Here is a 22,150-nt window from a genome sequence, read left to right as displayed (position 1 = left end):
CAAGGACTATAAAACTATTCAATGTTGATAAAAGAAGCTTTAAAAAAAATCTCATATGGCTATCAACTTGCAATGTTTTTTGCATTATTCCAAAGGGAAAGTTCTTGCTACATGATAAAAGCAAATTGTTCCTATGAGTTGACTACCTGAAGCCATGGAAAACAGATAACACACAGACGTGTTGAAAAGAAAGAAAGATCTGTTTTGTTGTAAAGTGAGTTTGAACTAAAGAACCTTTTTTTTTTTTTAATTATGACAACACTGTTAAGCTGGGTTTCCCAGGTGGCATGAGTGGTAAATAACTCATCTGCAAATGCAGGCGACATAAAGACATGTGGGTTTGATCCCTGGGTTGGGAAGATTCCCTTGGAAAAGAGCATGGCAACCCACTCCAGTATTCTTGCCTGGAGAATCCCCTGGACAGAGGAGCCTGGTGGGCTACAGTCCATGTGGTTCCAAATAATCAGACACGATTGAATCCACTTACCATGCACACACAAACTGTTAAACAGCCATGGGGTGCTGCAATATGGTGAACCAATTATTTTATTCAATTTAACATGGCATTCAGTTGACATACTAACCTTCTTAAACTGTAAACTGAAGACAGAGAGATCCAAATGAGAGTATTTAAAAAGATAAACTGATAACTGTAAGGTAAAATTTGATGTAACCTTTAGGGCAGGGTACAAAAATTATTCTGTTCAGCTTGGACCTTAATCCTGGTGGTTAACTGAAAGAATAGCACAGATTTCAAAGAACTAATTCAGATAATTCATTTAGGACTCCAGCACAAACAAATATGAATATCTGTATTGTAGTCTCACAACAAAGAACACTTAATACATAAAGAGACGAGAGGAGAAAACAGGAAGGAAGAATAACAGTACTAGCCAAGAATCAACTTTAATTAGATTTTTAGAACAAACAAAAGAACTTGCTATTTTGACTTATCTTTTCATATGAGAGTTAACAAACAAAAGTTTTAGAGGATTTAATCAATGTGCTAAGACAATAAAATTTAGCATCTCTGACAAGCCAGTATCCTCCAAACTACATTCTTAAGATCCTTAAACATTCTACTATGGGCGAGGGTGAATTTTGCAGGAATGGGAAAACATCAGGAAAGAAACTTGCTTCTTTAAATTCTACTTTTATACTCTAGGTTTTAGTCCCATTTCTAGCCTCATTTGGGAGCTCTCTTCAAACAGAGAGTGACTTACAGTATAGGAGACTGAAGGACCAATATTAATTGTTGTATAAACCAAGTCAACATAAATGCATCTGCTGGGTGGTTGAAAGAAAAAATGACTATTGTGAACTACTTGGGGAATAACTGTACAGTGGTCTGGTAATTCTGACCTGTACCCAGTCAGTATGGCAGCTTCTCTAGAAAATATAGTTGGCAAACTCAGGCCCACATGAGCTGATCTATACAGACAGTTGCCTATGATGTTCTGCTATTTTTCATTTAGGTAGCATGGGACTGTCATTGTCAGTCACTGATTGATTGTGAAGTTAAGGGTCTTGGGCACCAAAAAGTCCTCTGTAATGTGCACCCAAGTTCTCTATTCTCTATGCATTTTATGAAATGTTTTTCTTTTTCGACAATGTCCAGTAAAAGCTTATATAATTTCATCTAACTACAAATTCAGGGTAAGTACTTGGGTTTTAACCCCAATTATTTCAGATGGTAAAATAAGTTGTTTTCTTATCTGTGAAATGTGTAAGTTGTTCTAGATAGCCTCTTTAGGTTCTGAGATTTCCTGCCCTAACTGTATATCTTTTCCTTATTAAACTGTGAATACTCAACAAAAGGTCAATTATTAAAACATTTAAAATTAGTGTCTGTCTGTATTTCTTAGGAAACAAGTCACCTAGTAATGAAGTAATGGTCTGCTGAATAGAAAAGATAAAGAAGAGAAGAAATAGATAAGGAGGGGTGGGAGTGAAGGGACTGGAGAAATTACAGAACATCTTCTGGGATAGAGAACAACAAAGAGCTTTCCCCCCAAGTGACAACGAAACATTATACAATGAAGGTCCTGGGGCGCTGCACTAAAGCTAACAAGAGGTAGAAACTTCCAAGATGACATGAGATTTGAGTTTGAATCTGACTTGGCAAAAATAGAACAAATAAACAAGCAAACAAATTTTAGTTCCTTCCAGCTAGTTCGAACTTGTTACAACTTTTCCTGTTGGCAGGGAGAAAGATCCAAGAACAGACATTCCTCGTTCTGAGGGAGACGCTTGGATTTTACAGCAAAGGATACCTTTTCTAGATTTCGGTCTTTGCTCCATGTGTTTTCTATTGTTTGGGTTTATCTCAGTCTAGGGTACAAGCATTTCCCCCTTTTATTTAGACTAAACTATTCACCAGTCTTGACCCAAATGAGGTTTGTCTGCAGTGAAAAGACTAACCTCCCTGTGAGTGGAACTTCACAAAGAACAAGGATAATAAAGATATCTGATGTGAACAAACACCTCTCTTATTCAGAGTTACCACAATTGTGAATTATGCTTCATTTGTGTTTGCAGAGTTGCCTCTTCTAATATATTTTCAATAGACAACAAAGCACCAAGAACACTGAGTAAATAACAGATGTTAAAAATAGCTACTACCTAACAATGTTACTGGAAGAATTAAAGTGCAGAAACTCCATCGTATGAGACGCCAACTTAAAACAAAGGCTGGCATAATACTGGTTCTTTGGTTCTTTTCAAATTAATAAAACACATTTGTTCCAAACTCATCTCTCTCACTTAGAACTACTTGGGTTGTTTTCGATTTCTTTTCAACTCCCACTAAAATACACAATAGTGGGTACTATTCTTGGTGTAATTTTACTTACTTTACATAATTCCTTCATCTTTTTTTTTTTAACATAGTGCCAGCATATATTTGCATGTGTGGACTTACACATGTGCCCTGTTTTCATACTTGGAGAGCACAGAAATCCTTCTAAAAGACTTTCTAGCCAGATTCCACTAGGTCATGTTACTCAAATGCAACATGACACAAAATTCATTTGTTCATGTGGTGTCTAGTTGCTAGGGGACACATCCAAAAAGTTAATCTTTGCAATACAAGAGAAGACCAGTAGAGACCCTGAGTGCTACCCATAGGCTAGTACAGAGCCTCACGTTTGTATTCAAACCTAGAAGAGGAAACACTGGGAAATAGCTATTTCTACCCAAAGGGCAATGAAATAAACACAGTGATTTCCAATCTACTTGAAAAAGCCCAGTATCTTTTCTAGACCTCTCAAGTCATTTAACATATTTTAAAAATAAAATAAAATAAAATAGATATTTTAAAACCAAAAAAAAAAAAAAAAAAGAAACCCTATCACTTCTGCCTTTAAATAGCAAAACACGATTCCTGAAAAACTAAAGGTTCTGAAATGTCCCTTCAAGTCCACCAAAGGGAATGATTTAACTGTTTTCTTAAAGGCCAATTTCTACAGAGGGATGAATCTGACAGAGCCGTAAACATCATTTAAAATCATTTGAATCTCTCACCTAAGTTTACTCTTCACATGTTAAAAAAAAAAAAATCCTGCATATTACTTACATTTTGCAGTCACTTTGTACCCCCCCAGAGGAGGGGCGTGGCCTTCTAATGCATCAAATCCAGCAGAAACCAGGACCATGTCTGGATCAAACTCTGTGGCCACAGGCTTCACTACAGTTCTGCACAGTAAAAAGGCAACCGGTTACACATGGGAATGGCAAATACCTTCAAAAATTGTGCAGTGAAAATGATTTGGCACAATCTCAAGAACTTCCCAAGAATAAAGAAAAGGGGGAAAGAAAACACTATTTGAGTGGATCAAAAACTTATCATTTCCTTAATACTGAATCAATCACTGTTATTTTTGCATCCCAATTCAGTCTTTTTTCTTTTATCTTTTTCTCCGAATTAAAAAAAAAAAAAATGCTTGCAGGTACATTCTAAAGCCCGTCATGTTACATGAACATCTGTGGCTGTTTTATCCCACTGCCTATAAAAAAAAAACTGCTTCTTCCAAGGGAGTGACTAATGTTTTACAGAGGAAAGGCAAAGCTTTAGTGAAAACCTGGCTTGCTCCAGTTAGTAAGAACTTGGTGTAAATTTGAACTATAAATTTCTTTGGGGAAAAAGTTGCTTTTCCAACTTTTTTTAAGAAACATTTTTAAATATTTGTCATGGTAGGGGGTGACTCTTGCAAAGGAAAAACACAAAATTCCTTTAATAAGATCCAGATTATAATGTTAAGCCAGTCTAAGGTCAGAGACACAAGGAATGCGGCTGCCTTATCCCTGACTGCCACCCCTGCTGGCCTCACTTGGACACTTGAGCACTCACCTCCTCACCTTCGCAGCCTCACTCACCCCTTCCTCCTCAGAGCTGGACTTGAGAGCCAGTGACTAGTGGATGCTACTGGGCTTTTATAAAACCCAATAGTTCTTTAATGCAGCCTTCACAAAGAGTGTGCCATCATTTAAATCCAAACTTTCAAAGCCTATTTAATGAAATGAAATGGGACTAGTTCACCCTACACTGAATTTAAAAAGCAGTAAGTTCTCTTTTATATGTTTGGGAGAAATAACTAAACAAAATATTAAAATAGCTATCCTTGAATAGTGACACAATTATGTTCATCTTTTTTAAATGTGCAAATTCCCAGATCTTTTTTTTTTACAATAACTACATATTAGTTTTATACTTAAATCTTTTTGCATGTAGACAAGAAGTTATTCAAGTTATAAAATTAAAAAAATACTTATTTGAAACATACCTACATAGAGATAAAAAGGAATTAAATGTCTTTCATAACTCCACAATTTTCATAAAATATAAAAGTTCCAAGTCTTCAATACCATAAATGTACAAGTGACTTCCACAGTAGTCTTGCTGACATTTGGAAAGCCTCATATCTGAACTGCCAATCAGTGGAACTAAGTGAATATCTAACTTTGTTTATCATGTACAAGTTTATTATTTTATTCTTCAATAAAATTAAGAATCTCTAATATAGCTACATTATTAGGAGAGATATTCAGTTCTTTTCCTTCCTAATAATACCAATGATCTTCACAAAAGTATCACATGTTAGGAATTAACTACTTTTCATATGCATGAAATAACAATGTGATATATGATGTTGGAATATTAGATGTTGCAATAAACTATCTCAAAGAATCAAGAGTGTTTTCTCAAGGTACTCCATCTAATTAGTTTGATTAATCCTATGTACTACATTAGATTACAAACACGCAGTCCAGTTCAGTTGCTCAGTTGTGACCTACCCATGGACTGCAGCATGCCAGGCCTCCCTGTCCATCACCAACTCCTGGAGCCTACTGTAACACATGTCCATCGCACTGCTGATGCCATCCAACCATCTCTTCCTCTGTTGTCCCCTTCTCCTCCCATCTTCAATCTTTCCCAGCCTCAGGATCTTTTCCAATGAGTGAGTTCTTTGCATGAGGTGGCCAAAGTATTGGAGTTTCAGGTTCAACATCAGTCCTTCCAATGAACACCCAGGACTGATCTCCTTTAGGATGGACTGGGTGGATCTCCTTGCTGTCCAAGGGACTCTCAAGAGTCTTCTCCAACACCACAGCTCAAAAGCATCAGTTCTTCGGCATTCAGCTTTCTTTATCATCCAACTCTCACATCCATACACAACTACTGGGAAAACCATAGTTTGACTAGACGGACCTTTGTTGGCAAAGTAATATCTCTGCTTTTTAATATGCTGTCTAGGTTGGTCATAACTTTTCTTCCAAGGAGCAAGCATCTTTCAATTTCATGGCTGCAGTCACCATTTGCAGGGATTTTGGAGCCCCCCAAAATAAAGTCTTTCACTGTTTCTACTGTTTCCCCCTTTATTTGCCATGAAGTGATGGGACCAGATGCCATGATCTTAGTTTCCTGAATGTTGAGTTTTAAGCCAAATTTTTCACTCTCCTCTTTCACTTTCAGCAAGAAGCTTTTTAGTTCTCCTTCACTTTCTGCTATAAGGGTGGTGTCATTTGTATATCTGAGGTTATTTATTGACGTTTCTCCTGGCAATACAGATTTCAGCCTTTGCTTCATCCAGCACAGAATTTCTCATGATGTACTCTGCATATAAGTTAAATAAGCAGGGTAACAATATACAGCCTTGACATACTCCTTTCCCTATTTGAAACCAGTCTGTTGTTCCAGGTCCAGCTCTAACTGTTGCTTCCTGACCTGCATACAGATTTCTCAAGAGGCAGGTCAGGTGGTTTGGTATTCCCATCTCTTGAAGAATTAACAAACACTACTCTTAGGAAAATATGGAGGTAGATGTTTAAGCAATGTTGTCCATTTAACCATATGCCTTACAATAACCATGCATTAAATTTTTCCACCTCCTTTCCTTCTCGCTTCCACTTCTCTTCTTTCTCCCCAGTCAATCTATACTTGTAAGATTGACTGGAGGATAAACACCCTTCAAGGCACAGCTCACATACTACCTTCTTCATAAAGGCTTCTCTCAATATCTGGATATAAAATATATATGTACATATTTTTGAAAGAAAAAGATAAGATAGGAGACAAGGGCTACCAACATAATATGGGAAACTTAGAGTTGATCAATGGAGGGGAAAACTTGAAGATAAGTGCAAATCTATAAAGAGGGAGCCATAAAAAGCAAGATGACTTTTCTCTGTCTTCCCTGAGAAACAAACTGGCCAAAGAGGAAATACCCAGAGAGCCTGACATCTGTGAGTCACTCAGACCAACAGTCAGATTTTCCCCCCCATCTTTCCTCAGTAAACTCACCAGTCAAAAGCCCCTGTCAGTCACACAGAGTTCTCAACTATCTTTTTGGTGCCCCTTTCTCAGATATGATGGACTGTGTGAAGAAAGTCTCTAGCATGAAAGACAACAAAAGTAACATGCCAACAAATGAATAAAAGAAAAGGAACTCAGAAAATGAGAGCCAATGCAGGGAAGAGAGTATAATTACAGAAATTTGGATTACTCTCAAAGACATAAGATGGTACACAATGAAAAGAAGGTGCTATTAAAAAAAAAGAAATAGCAAACAAAATGTGTAATAGACTGTTTAGAAGATAAATTTGACAAATTCTCTCAGTACAGCACAAAACAGAGATGTGAAAAAATGGCAAGAAACTTGAAGGACCCATTTAGGAAATCAACATATGAAGGAAAAAATCTACAGAAAAAATTTAAAAACTTATAACCTCGTATACATCCAAGATGCAAAACTGACAGCACATAATAATTTCAGACATTCAAAATATCAAAACAAAAAGAAAATATCTCCCACAAATACTATCAAAAGAAGTTAGTGAATGCCCCCATCAAAATGAAGGTATAAACTGAAAAAGAGAATGAGATACAAACTGTTCCATCCAACAAAACATTTTTATAAATGTTCAATTTTGTCTCAAAAAAATTATTATAACAGAAGAAAAGAGTAAAAATTTGGCCTGCAAATTCACACAGGCTTTCAAAATGTTCTATTTCACAGGACTAATCCTGTATATTTGAAATCACTCCAAAAGTATGAAAAAACAGAAAATTTGGAAAAAAGAGGTTCAAAATGGGGAAAGGAGTAGATCATCAAGGCTGTATATTGTTACCCTGCTTATTTAACTTACATGCAGAGTACATCATGTGAAATGCTGAGCTGGATGAATCACAAGCTGGAATTAAGATTGCTGGGAAAATATCAATAAATTCAGATATGCAGATGACACCACCCTTATGGCAGAAAGAGAAGAAGAATTAAAGAGCCTCTTGATAAAGGTCAAAGAGGAGAGTGAAAAAGCTGGCTTAAAACTCAACATTCAAAACACGAAGATCATGGCATCCAGTTCCATCACTTCATGGCAAATAGGGAAACAATGGAAACAGTGAGAGACTTTATTTTCTTGGGCTCCAAAATCACTGTAGACTATAACTGCAACCATGAAATCAAAAGACACTTGCTCCTTGGAAGAGAAGCAAGGACAAGCCTAGACAGCATATTAAAAAGTAGAGACAATACTTTGCCTACAAAGGTTCATATACTCAAAGCTATGGTTTTTCCAGTAGTCATGTATGGATGTGAGAGCTGGACAATAAAAAAGGCTGAGTGCCGAAAAAATTGATGCCTTCAAACTGTGGTGCTGGAGAAGACTCTTGAGAGTCCCTTGGAGAGCAAGAAGATCAAGCCAGTCCATCTTAAAGGAAATCAACCCTGAATATTCATTGGAAGGACTGATGCTGAAACTGAAGCTTCAATACTTTTGACCATCTGATGCAAACAGCTGACTCATTTGAAAAGACCCTGATGCTGGGAAAGATTGAAGGTAGGAGGAGAAGAGGAGAACAGAGGATGAGATGGCTGGATGGCCTCACTAACTTAATGGACATGAGTTTGTGCAAACTCTGGGAGACAGTGAAGGACAGGGAAGCCTGGAATGCTACAGTCCATGGGGTTGCAAAGAGCCAGACCCAACTGAGCGACTGAACAACAACATCACTTTAAATGCCTTCCATTTTAAAATGTATATGTTTAGAGTTGTGTTCGAATGGTAATTGTTTGTTGAATAAGTTAGTGATGCATGAGTATAAGAGTTGTATGACACCATGCTTACTGAGTGCCTCAGATCAGATCAGTCACTCAGTCGTGTCCGACTCTTTGTGACCCCATGAATCGCAGCACGCCAGGCCTCCCTGTCCATCACCAACTCCCAGAGTTCACTGAGACTCATGTCCATTGAATCAGTGATGCCATCCAGCCATCTCATCTTCTGTCATCCCCTTCTCCTCTTGCCCCCAATCCCTCCCAGCATCAAAGTCTTTTCCAATGGGTCAACTCTTCGCATGAGTGCCTACTATGTTGTAAATATGTTTGGCTTAAAGATGTGCTAAATTTTGAACTGAATCTTATTTATTTTCCTATTATTAGTATTAAACTCTTTCATGTTCAGTCATCTTTTAAACTGATGAAACTAAGGCACCACAGTTCAGTTCAGTTGTCGCTCAGTCTTGTCCTACTCTTTGCGACCCCATGAATTGCAGCACGCCAGGCCTCCTTGTTTATCACCAACTCCCGGAGTTCACTCAGACTCATGTCCATAGAGTCAGTGATGCCATCCAGCCATCTCATCCTCTGTCATCCCCTTCTCCTCCTGCCCCCAGTCCCTCCCAGCATCAGAGTCTTTTCCAATGAGTCAACTCTTCGCATGAGGTGGCCAAAGGACTGGAGTTTCAGCTTTAGCATCATTCCTTCCAAAGAACACCCAGGGCTGATCTCCTTTGGAGTGGACTGGTTGGATCTCCTTGCAATCCAAGGGACTCTCAAGAGTCTTCTCCAACACCACAGTTCAAAAGCATCAATTCTTCGGTGCTCAGCCTTCTTCACAGTCCAACTCTCACATCCATACATGACCACAGGAAAAACCATAGCCTTGACTAGATGAACCTTTGTTGGCAAAGTAATGTCTCTGCTTTTGAATATGCTATCTAGGTTGGTAATAACTTTCCTTCCAAGGAGTAAGCGTCTTAACTTCATGGCTGCAGTCACCATCTGCAGTGATTTTGGAGCCCCCAGAAATAAAGTCTGACACTATTTCTACTGTTTCCCCATCTATTTCCCATGAAGTGATGGGACTGGATGCCCAGTCTTCATTTTCTGAATGTTGAGCTTTAAGCCAACTTTTTCACTCTCCACTTTCACTTTCATCAAGAGGCTTTTGAGTTCCTCTTCACTTTCTGCCATAAGGGTGGTGTCATCTGCATATCTACCACAGATCTCTTTTAAACAGATTTTTCTTAAGCAAATCTTAAATATTCAAAAGCATTCATTTAAAACTTTATCTGAATAACTGGGTTTTCTGGTAAAAGACAGGGAACAATGCATATGTGTTAGTCCCTCATCTTATCCCAATATCCCACTGAAAGAAAATTATAAAAATATACAAATGAACTCATAGTTTTAAATATAAATCAGGTAGATAGATATAGAAAAACCTTCAGATATGTGTGTATACACGGGTTATTATGTATTTCCTAAAAGCAATGACAGTGCAGTGGCCAAGAGTACAGTTAGCATCAGGCTTCAAAAAAAAGGTTCAGGGATCCTTGGAGAAGTGGCTGATTCCAGGACTATAGCAGGGAAATACAAGATATTTCTGGAACATCATGTGACAAAAAATAAATAAATAAAATGCCCAGAAAGAGAGGGGCATGTTAGTAGGGCATAAAAGCCAATGTAACAGAGCTCCCAATGGCCAAAGGTGAAACAATCTGATGAACAAAACAAATAATGACATTATTGGATTATAATCCATAGAGTCAAGTAAGTATCCAAGAGTTCTCACAGAGATTAAAAAATAAGAGAAGAAACACAGAAAAGAAAAAAAATACCTCTGCATACATAAAACTTTCAACTAATAAGTACAAAAGAATTGAGGTAAATAGAAAATAACTATTTGAATAAACCATTACTACAATCAAGTAATCATGATTAGTATCTCCAGTCTCCAGTAATAAGACATATTAACATCACTACTCTCTGAGACGGGAGGAACAATTCTGTAATATTCTTGCTAAAAATATACAACCTCAAATCTAATAATTAGAAAATATCAGACAAACCCAAATTGAGAGACACTTGAGAAATAAGAATGATCGGTACACTTTAAAAGTCATGGCCAGAAAAGACGAAGAACTCACTACAAATTGGAGGAGACTAAGGAGGGATTGGAGGCAGGAGGAGAAGGGGACAACAGAGGATGGGATGGCTGGATGGCATCACCAACTCGATGGATGTGAGTTTGAGTGAACTCCGGGAGTTGGTGATGGACAGGGAGGCCTGGCGCGCTGCAATTCATGGGGTCGCAAAGAGTCGGACATGACTGAGCAACTGAACTGAACTGAACTGAAGGAGACATGGAATCAAGATTGCTGAGAGAAATATCAGTAACCTGAGATAGGCAGATGACACCACCTTTATGGCAGAAAGTGAAGAGGAACTAAAAAGCCTCTTGCTGAAAGTGAAAGAGGAGAGTGAAAAAGTTGGCTTAAAGCTCAACATTCAGAAAATGAAGATCATGGCATCTGGTCCCATCACTTCATGGGAAATAGATGGGGAAACAGTGGAAACAGTGTCAGACTTTTTTTTTTTTTTTTTTTTTGGCTCCAAAATCACTGTAGATGGTGTTTGTAGTCATGAAATTAAAAGATGCTTGCTCCTTGGAAGAAAAGTTATGACCAACCTAGACAGCATATTAAAAAGCAGAAACATTACTTTGCCAACAAAGGTCCATCTAGTCAAGGCTATGGTTTTTCTAGCGGTCATATATGGATGTGAGAGTTGGACTGTGAAGAAAGCTGAGCGCCGAAGAATTGATGCTTTTAAACTGTGGTGCTGGAGAAGACTCTTGAGAGTCCCTTGGACTGCAAGGAGATCCAACCAGTCCACTCCAAAGGAGATCAGCCCTGGGTGTTCTTTGGAAGGAATGACGCTAAAGCTGAAACTCCAGTACTTTGGCCACCTCATGCGAAGAGTTGACTCATTGGAAAAGACCCTGATGCTGGGATGGGTTGGAGGCAGGAGGAGAAGGGGATGACAGAGGATGAGATGGCTGGATGGCATCACTGACTCAATGGACGTGAGTTTGAGTGAACTCCGGGAGTTGGTGATGGACAGGGAAGCCTGGCTTGCTGGAATTCATGGGGTCGCAAAGAGTCGGACACGACTGAGCTGAACTGAACTGAAGGAGACATGACAGCTAAGTGCAACATGAGTCTTTGGACTGGACCCTGAATAGAAAAGGGGAAAGTGCAAAGTCACTGCTGGGGAAAGTGCAGTCCCATATAAAGTCTGCAGCTTAGCTAAGAGTATTACACAGATATTCATTTCTTAATTTTGAAAACTGTACTGTGGTTTTATAAGTTTCTAAGATTATGGAAAGCTGGGTGTAGGGCATACAGGAGCTCTGTACTATTCTTGTAACTTTTCCGTAAGTGCTACAGCACCTTAAAATAAAATGCTACCAAGTATCAGAATCACTACCCCCAAAAAAACAAATAATATATGTGTAACAAAAACTGAAGATAGGAGAGTTGGCAACAAATAGATATTTTAAATAAATCTCCAGAAAAGGGGAACTGACCAAGTGCATATGAAAAGAATGAAACAAAAAGAAGGTTACCATAGAGGAGATGAGAGATACTCAATGGAACCCCACTGAAGAAACAGGGATGGTGAAAGAAAAAGAGGCAGGTCTGAAAATAAGGAAGTTTTAAAATGTTAGCAGGTTAAGAGGACCCAGACTAAAGCTCAACACCTTAATTACCTTTTCTCTATGCCAACAACCAGTATTTAACCCCAGGCAAAACATTCACATGATTCTTTTTTAAGAAAAGGATGTCTAGAGAAAGCCAAATCTTTCTGTGTGGATACTGTCCCCCAAAATGCAGTCATTTGGCAAGATACATGGGACTCAGTAGGTAAAGAATCCACCTACAGTGCAGGAGACACAGATTTGATCCCTGGGTCAGAAAGATCTCCTGGAAGAGGAAATAACAACCCACTCCAGTATTCTTGCCTGGAGAATCCCATGGACAGAGGAGCCTGGCGGGTTACAGTCCGTGCGGTCACAAAGTGTCGGGCACAGCTGACTGAGCAAGCACAGGCAGATACATAGACCACAAGCCATCTTCTAGAATGCAATACCCCTAAGTGCGATTTGGCCATCTGTGCACTCTAATCCAGACTGGCTGACACAGAACACCAAACTGACCCATTTACACAACCACAGGAAAAGCAGACAGCAGTTATTATTTTCATAAATGTCAACGGCAGAGTAGGAATTTCCCAACATAAGGAGACTCAGCAGTATGAAGAAGAAAAGTTTAAAATAAATGTAAATACTAACAACCCTGGACAAAACAGAGATAGTTCAGGAACAGAAGTAATAATCTCAAGGAGATTCAAGAAAGCATTTTAACTTTAAAACACAGATGTGCTGTTATGAAAAAGAATAACTGAAGAACAAGGAAAGAACTTAAAGATAAAAACTACAGTTATATAAATTAGTAAGGGATCTGAAGAAGTAAAATTGAAATAGTCCCCTATAAAAGGAAGCAAATAGATAAAATATATAATAATAAGTGCAAAAATAGACATGAATGATCAATATAGAAGCCTTGTATTTGAATAACAGGATCCGTGAGAATGCTGAGGAGGAATTTTTCAACTAATAGTAGAAGATAATTTTAGGAGCTGAAAAATGACTAAAGTCTACAGATTTTTTAAGTCCAACCAGTGCCAAGCTCTATCTATAACAACAAATACACACTTATACATATTCTCAGGAAACTTCAAATCCCCAGAGTTCCTTAAAAAAAAGTCACCCTCAAAAGAGATGAAGAATGAGACTGACATCAAAATCCTAACCGGCAACACTGGCTGCCATAATATTCTGAGGGAAAATTATTTTTAAACTTTAATTCACTTCTAGCCATTATGTACTGGGATTCAAGTATGATACTTTAAAAAAAATGTTTTTGGCAAGGCTGGCTCTTCATTGCTACATGGTCTTTTCTCTAGTTGCAGCAAGTGGGGGCTACTCTCTAGGAGCAGTATGCAGGCTTCTCAGTGCAGTGGCTTTTCCTGTTGCAGAGCATGGGCTCTAGAATGAGCAGGCTTCAGTAATTCCGGCATGTAGGCTCAGTGCTTGCAGCTCCCAACTCCTGGGCTCAAGAGCATGGGCTCAGTAATTGTAGTGCATGGGCCTTAGTTGCTCCATGGTATGTGGGATCTTCCTGCACCAGGGATCAAACTTGTGTCTCCTGCCTTGGTAGGTAACTTCTTTACCACTGAGCCACCAAGCAAGCCCTCAAATATGTTATTAATACTTAAAAATACTTTAAGACATGCAAGGTCTCAAAAGCATAATTCCAAAGCCTCTTTCTGAATAAACGTACTTATTCAGAATGTGGAATGTAGTTCTACAAAGGAAGGAAGTAAATCAAAGAAACACAGGCATAGGACCAAAGTAGTGTATGTAACACAGGAGAATGATGAAGAGGGCCCGCTGATGATTTGTACACAAATTTCTTGCTGGATAAAAAATGACTGAAGCAATAATAACGGTATCTATGCTTTTCCATCTTCTCCTGACCACTGGAGACTCTGTCGTGCTCTCTTTAAGAAGCAGTCCTCCTCCACCATTCCTGTATGCCCGCTCCCCAAGCAAGACTCATGCTAGAAAGAGCACATCAAGCTTATAAACAGGGAACAGACTTGTGGACACAGTGGGGGAAGAGACGGGGGACAAATTGAGACAGCAGCATGGAAACACATATATTACCGTATGTGAAATAGGTAGCCAGTGGGAATTTGTCGTGATGATGCAGGGAGGGAGCTCAAACCTGGTGCTTTGGGGCAACATAGAGGGATGGGGTGGGGTGGGAGGTTGGAGAGAGATTCAAGAGGGAGGAGACATATGTATACCCATTTCTGATTCATGTTGATGTATGGCAGAGACCAACACAATGTTGTAAAGCAATCATCTTCCAATTAAAAATTTAAAAAATTAAATAAATGGAGACAAAAATACTACAATTAGTATTACTACTACTTCTACTACTAATACTAAAAGGAGACATAGATCAGGTGATTAGACACTAAACACAATAAGGAGAAAAGAATCCCATTCTGGATTTCTTTCTATGAAATACTGTTAGTTGCTGCTGCTACTGCTGCTGCTGCTAAGTCGCTTCAGTCGTGTCCGACTCTGTGCGGCCCCATAGACGGCAGTCCACCAGGCTCCCCCGGCCCTGGGATTCTCCAGGCAAGAACACTGGAGTGGGGTGCCATTTCCTTCTCCAATGCATGAAAGTGAAAAGTGAAAGTGAAGTCGCTTAGTCGTGTCTGACTCTTAGTGACCCCATGGACTGCAGCCCACCAGGCTCCTCTGTCCATGGGACTCTCCAGGCAAGAGTACTGGAGTGGGGTGCCATTGCCTTCTCCAACCAGGCTCCTCTGTCCATGGGATTTTCCAGGCAAGGATACTGGAATGGCTTGCCATTTCCTTCTCCAGGGGATCTTTCCGATCCAGGGATCAAACCTGGGTCTCCTGCACTGCAGGCAGATTCTTTACCTACTGAGTTACCAGGGAAGTCCCTTTCTATAAAAATGTGATTCTAATGTGAAACCTTCGCAGCTAGAATCAGATTTCTGGTTTTATTTCAGCTCTAGTCAATAGCCAAAGAACTGCCTGCACTGACGTTGAGTCATGCCCTGGGCCTAAGCTGAACACCACTAGTGACTCCCCATGACTCACTTCAGCCTCTGTCAAGTCAACAGCATGCTATGCTAGTCACTCCTTCGGCAAGCCCTGTGCAGGGGAGCATGCTCTGCTCTGGCTTTATGGAAAAGCAAAGCTTGCTTCCTCAGCCTTCTACTCAAAATTTAAAGCATTTCAGAGCATTTTAAATTCTAGAGGGATTTCCCTGGTGGTCCAGTGGCAAAGATTCTATGCTGCCAGTGCAGGGGGCCAGGTTCAATCCCTGGTCAAGGAACTAGATCCCACATGCTGCAACTAAAGATTCCACACACCACCACAAAGATCAATGATCCTGCAGGCAGCAGTGAAGACCCAGCCCAGCCAAATCAATATTTCAAAACTTCAGTTACTCAATATTTCTATATTCATTTAGCAGTCATTTATTGAGCCCTTATTACATAAGAGGCACTGGGATTGTGCCCAGATTCAAAGATATGAATAAGCTGAAGTAGCTAGGAAATGTGTCTTTGTAGTACAGTATGGTAGGAATTTGGAGAAGGCAATGGCACCCCACTCCAGTACTCTTGCCTGGAAAATCCCATGGGCGGAGGAGCCTGGTGGGCTGCAATCCATGGGGTTGCAAAGAGTCGGACACAACTGAGTGACTTCACTTTCACTTTTCACTTTCATGCACTGGAGAAGGAAATGGCAACCCACTCCAGTGTTCTTGCCTGGAGAATCCCAGGGACAGGGGAGCCTGGTGGGCTGCTGTCTATGGGGTCGCACAGAATCAGACACGACTGAAGTGACTTAGCAGCAGCAGCATGGTAGGAATTCAGGCACAAATAATGTACCAAGAGGCAGAAGTGTATGGGTAGACAACAGGGAGGAAGGTGGTATGAAGGAAGTCCACCTGAAGAATGGACATGAAAAGGGAATTCGGACATTAGTGTAAGAGATTGCTAGGAAGTAAAATTAGGGAGGTCAGTTTAGGCAGATGGATTAGCAAGTACAAAGGCATGGACATCTGAAAGGACATGGAGCATTGTGAAAATTGTCCAGAATGACTGGAGCATATGGTGTACATAGCAGAGGGGGTCTGTGAAGGCCTGCAGATTCCAGGCCCTACCCATCTGAAACAGAACCCAGAAAGCCTTGATGCTGAGGAAACCAGGGGCTGAGGGTGTCAAGTGTCTCAAGAACTGGAGTAGACCACAGTATAAAAGCATCTCAAAGGTCACCCATTCACTTCCCTCACTCAGGGCATCTGACCCAACCACCTGTGATGGGCATGCACTGCTGGAAGGCCAGGGTTAAGAGCAGACAGAATCTCTGCTCTCTGGCCTTCATGGAGTTTGCACTCCAATGGAGGAGAAAGACAGTGTGTCACAAATAAGCAAGGGGGGAAATAACATAGACCAAGTCACGGGAGGTGGTACACATGTAGACATGGGTGTTCAGAGAAGGCTGTCGGAGGTGGTAACACTGAGCAGAGAACTGCGCCGTGAGGAGTGAAGAGGAAGTGCAGCCTGAGGGAACAGCGAGTGCACAGGACCTGAAGTGGGAGCGCCTCTAGTGTCCTCAGGTCAGCCCATGAGGTCACAGTGGCTAGGGCAAAGTGCATACTGCAAGGAAAGATGGTTGGAAGTGGGGCCAGAAAGGTGGCATGAAGTCAGTGTGGGGCCTTCTCGGATATCGTGACTTTGGATTTCATTTCGAACAAGAAGGGACACTGAAAAGTTTTGAGCAGGGCAGTGGTATGATGTGATTTATATAATTTCTGACCTCATCAATGAAGCAAAGTACTTAAAAATGTGCTTTAGAATGATGAGGTCCTTTTGACACTTGAGGCAGCAGATTCTGATTCCCTGTATAATTTATAATGACATCATAAATTTCATTATTCAATGAACATTAAACAAATTACTTTATTAAAACAATGTAAATATGAGTTATAGGTGAAAATCTAAGCCTACATTTTTCTTTCTAGTTTAATTGTTAAGTCACTGCTTAAATGCATCAGATTATAAAATTAAACATTTTCAAATGGTACAGGGACTTATTTTTAGCTTTTTCTTACAAAATTAAAATGCACATTAGAGCATGCACGCTTTTTCATCCATCTATACGTTTGTGCACAAAGTGCAGGAGAAGAATGCTCCCAAAAAAACGCCTCATGAAGAGTTCATGCTTGGAGACGCGGTGAAGGCAGCACATCAAAGAACAGCTGCTAACCAGACTCCGGGCAGCGGCTGTGGTAGCTGGGCTTCAGGATGGCCCCCAGCACCCCGCTCACCACTGGACCAGAGCCCTTCTGGGAAAGCACCAAAGGAAGGGATTACCATGGGTATTTGTGAAGAGGGCCAGTGCTGGGAGCTCCAAACACACCAAGTATAACTGGTGTTCTCCACCAACACCAACCAGAGCAAGGCTGCTCTTCTTCCTGAACCTTTACCCTCCACTTCTTCACAAATCCACACAGCAACACACACGCATGCACACACACAAACACATACACACACTGTTCCTTTCTCTTTTTCAGCATCCTCCTTTTTCTTTACTGATGTGACTTTCCATCTCTGCCATCCCCCTTTCTCTCAGCCCCATGTCCAGTCCATCAGGGCACCCTGTTGTCTACACTTTCAAACTATTCAGAAACTTACCACATCTATACACCTCCACTGTCACTGCCCTGGCCTGTGTCTACATTCTTACCCTGGATTACACCTGCAGCCTCCGGAGAAGTACCCCTATTATCTCTCTTTACTACCCTCTGGAACACATTCTCTCAAAACAGCAGCTAGGTTGATATACTTAATGAGGTCTCCAGCATATTTCTCAGGGTGAAAATAAAGGGCTTTTATGACCCATGTCTCCACACAGTGAGGCTGTCCAGCATCTCTCTGAGCCCATCTCTTACCACTCCCTGCCAGAACTCTCTTCACAAACATGCCAGATGCACTCCGGCTATCGGGGTTTGACTACAGCTCTTCCCGCTGCCCGGAGTGCTCCTTCCTTAGATGACTAACTCCCCACCCTCACTCCAATATTTGCTCAAATATTATTTTTTCAAAAAGACATTTCCCTAACACCCATTCTCACATCTACTCCCCAACTCTTTCATCCATAACTCTTTTATTCTGCTTTTTTCCCCCAAATCACTTATCTTCCAAGTGAAAGTGAAAGTCACTCAAGTCGTGTCTGACTCTTTGTGACCCCATGGACTATACAGTCCATGGAATTCTCTAGACCAGAATACTGGAGTGGGTAGCCATTCCCTTCTCCAGGGGATCTTCCCAATCCAGTGATCAAACACAGGTCTCTCTCATTACAGGAGGATTCTTTACAGCTGAGCCACCAGGGAAGCCCAAAAAGTGAAAGTGAAAGTCACTCAGTCCTGTCTGACTCTTTGCCACCCCATGGACTATGTAGTCCATGGAATTCTCTAGGCCAGAATACTGGAGTGGGTAGCTGTTCTCCTATCCAGGGGATCTTCCCAACCCATAGAGCGAACCCAGGTCTCCCACGTTGCAGGTGGATTCTTTTATCAGCTGAGCCACCAGGGAAGCCCAAGAATACTGGAGTGGGTGAAAGTGAAAGTGAAGTCACTCAGTCGTGCCCGACTCTTTGAGACCCCATGGACAGTTGCCTGAACCAAGCTCCTCCGTCCATGGGATTTTCCAAGCAAGAGTACTGGAGTGGGTTGCCATTTCCTTCTCCAGGGAATCTCCCCGACCCAGGGATCGAACCCAGGTCTCCTGCATTGTACACAGATGCTTTACTGTCTGAGCCACCAGTGGGTAGCCTATCCCTTTTCCAAGGGATTGTCCCTACCCAGGAATAGAACCAGGGTCTCCTGCATTGTAGGCAGATTCACACTTGGTAGACACTCAATAAATAGGTGTTGAATGGAATGTCGAATAATAGTTCCTACAATTTTTCATGCTTTCAGCTCATGTTTTCTTGATCTTTCATTCTTTCTCAAGCTTCTCTACATTTCACAAATCAATACTGAAATGAAGTAAATGACGCCTCTCCTTCAAAGGATACCAGACTCTGCAATGTTTTCCACTGCCTGCCATCTAATTGAATTCTTTGGCTTCAATTACAATTGTAGCGGAGTAGAAAGATTCCAACTCAAGACATCCAGTTGCTATTCTTGGCACTGTTCTTACTTCTGTGACCTCAGTAAATTATCTTACCTCAACTATAAACTGGCAGTGGTAGGGGGAAGGGTGGGCAGGGAGAGGAGATTCACTTAAATGGTCTCTAAAGTCATATGCAGTTCTCACATTTGTTATGTCTCAGACCTAATACATCAAAGGGATACTTCCCCCTCCATCTTATTCTTGTTCTCCTGCAATTTTTTTTTTTTTGATAAGAAAAACCACTGCCCAGATTGGGAGAGGAGGAGTGATGTATTTGCTTGCAGGTGACCCAAAGGTATAAAGTTCCAGTTATAAAACGACTAAGTTCTGAGGATACAGTGTATAGCGTGGTGATTGTTCTTGTACTGAATATTTGAAAGTTGGTAAGAGTAGCTCTCCGGCTTCCCTGGTGGCTCAGATGGTAAAGAATCTGCCTGGGGGAGACCCAGGTTCGATCCCTGGGTCAGGAAGATCCCTTGGAGAAGGGAATGGCTACCCACTCCAGTATTCTTGCCTGGAGAATTCCATGGAAAGGAGTCTTGCGAGCTACAGCCTATGAGGTTGCAAAGAGTCTGACATGACTGAAGTGACTAACACTCTCACTTTCAAGAGTAGATCCCAAAGATTCTCATCGCAAGAGGAAAAAATTGTAACTATGTGAGATGATGGATGTGAATTAATCTTATTGTGGTTATCATTTTGCAATATATATGTATGTACCAAAACGTTATGTTATACACCTTAAACATACAATGCTGCATGTCAGTTATACCAATAAAACTAGAAGAAAAAAAAAAAAAGAGAGAAAAGAAAAACGATTTTCTGAAGCTCAACATCCTTTTTCATCAACATCTTTGTAAAGTATGAACTGATTTGCCCTTATCTTTTCAGGTCAATTCTGAGGTGTGTTTTTCCTTTGATGACTCTGGACACTATAGTCGACGAAAAACTAATTCACAGCAAGTATAAAGTATTTGCACTAAATTCTTAAATTGAATTCTTTTGATTTTTTAAAAGTAGTACTTCTAAGAAAATTAGAAGTCTAAATACGACATCTAATGAGTTGATATGATTTTGCTACATTAAGATGTTAAGCATAGTATACCATTTTTAAAAAACTAAATCCTTGATGAGAATAAAGAAACTATGCAAAAATAGTACATTTTTAAAGTTTGCATAATAATAACTCTAAATTTTGTTACATTGCTTCATTTAAATGTGTGTATCATAATACCACACAATATATTCTAACTATGAAAATACATGCATATATAATCTTACTAAATATATGAGTGTATATACATATGGGGCTTAAATATCTAATTTCATATATATATATATATATATATGTCCCTAGTCCATACAGTTAATTCTTTTAATTACAGTTTTAAATGTGACATTTAGTAAGTTTATATCACTTTAGTACATTAAAATGTCAATGCTAATTTTAGAATTCTGTTTTAAAAAAAGAATATTTTAAGCGACTAAGGGACTTTCCTTGCTTAAGATGTGTCATATAACCAGTAATAGTTCTGACTAATTCAGAGATATTACTCAATGTTTCTCTGAGCTGAGAGTTCAGAGAAAAATCCTCAACAGTAGCTCTTCCTGGTTTGGGAAACTGTCACTGACTGTCATATTATATGATTATATTTGGTGTTTTGCTGAACATAGAGCAATGCTAGCTTCCTAGGCAAAATCCTAAACTCAAGTATAGTAAGCTCGGAAAAATTATAAGATTGCTAGTCTCAAAATGGATAAAGTGACTCATTAATTACCATATAAAACTACGGTGATAATTAAATCAAGAGATTTGCTTTTATTGAACTCTATATTGAAGTTCAGTTTAGAAAAATTAACAAATCAGAATTAGAATAATTATATATTCTATAATTTTGGTGTTTTTAGAAGTAATTTAAGAGTTAATATTTAAATTTTATTAAAATGAACCTTCTTTTGCTTTGAAATACACAAAGAAATGTATATATGTTTATTTATTATTTTTTTTCATTTAAAATATTTTTTTCCTTCTTTTTTTTTAATTTTATTTTATTTTTAAACTTTACATAATTGTATTATATGTTTATATATGTCCCTTTCCAATCATTATTTTATGAAAGGATATCAATGCCATGTATTTTAATATGTCAAAATGTGGCTATAATTTTGCAACAGTGGTCTTCAAGAAATATTTTATTATGATTCCAAATGTGGGCCCAGTAACTTGCAGATAGTCTTATGTCTTTAGTTTAATGTGTGTGTGCATACTAAGTCACTTCAGTCATGTCTCACTCTTTGTGACCCCATGAACTGTAGCCCGCCAGGCTTCTCTGTCCATGGGATTCTCCAGGTAGGAATACTAGAGTGGGTTGTCATTCCCTCCTCCAGGCACAATTCCCACCCAGGGATCGAACTTGAGTCCCTTATGCCTCCTGCATTGGCAGATGGGTTCTTTACCACTAGCACCACCTGGGAAGCCCCATTAGTTTCTTAAGTGATTCTAAATCAGTTCTTCCTAAAAGCTATGGCTGGAAAGGAACAGTTGCTCTGTTACTATCCAGTTAACAAAGTACCCAGTTGCAGGTATCCAAAGGACTAGGATCTTCCCCAGATAATGCACCAGAACCACTGATTCCTTCCAGGAATCTCTTCAAGACTGCCTGTGTCTCTGCAAGCAGGTGGCTGCTTCTCTTTGGTAGGTGGACACCTACCAAGATACTAGCTCCACAGCA

The 22,150-nt window shown here is 39.8% G+C and overlaps 1 protein-coding gene across 1 annotated transcript in view; it reads right to left on the bottom strand.

The window, feature by feature from the left end:
• The window catches only part of HDAC9 (histone deacetylase 9), a 1,013,734-nt gene that overhangs the window by 131,781 nt on the left and 859,803 nt on the right, over positions 1-22,150 (bottom strand). The window contains exon 23 of the mRNA XM_055589928.1: positions 3,575-3,693. Coding sequence (XP_055445903.1) covers positions 3,575-3,693 — 119 coding nt within the window. The remainder of the gene's footprint in view (positions 1-3,574; positions 3,694-22,150) is intronic.

The sequence above is a fragment of the Bubalus kerabau genome, chromosome 8 (assembly GCF_029407905.1).
Source record: "Bubalus kerabau isolate K-KA32 ecotype Philippines breed swamp buffalo chromosome 8, PCC_UOA_SB_1v2, whole genome shotgun sequence".
NCBI lineage: Eukaryota > Metazoa > Chordata > Mammalia > Artiodactyla > Bovidae > Bubalus > Bubalus kerabau.
This window is presented reverse-complemented; position numbering and strand designations above follow the sequence as displayed.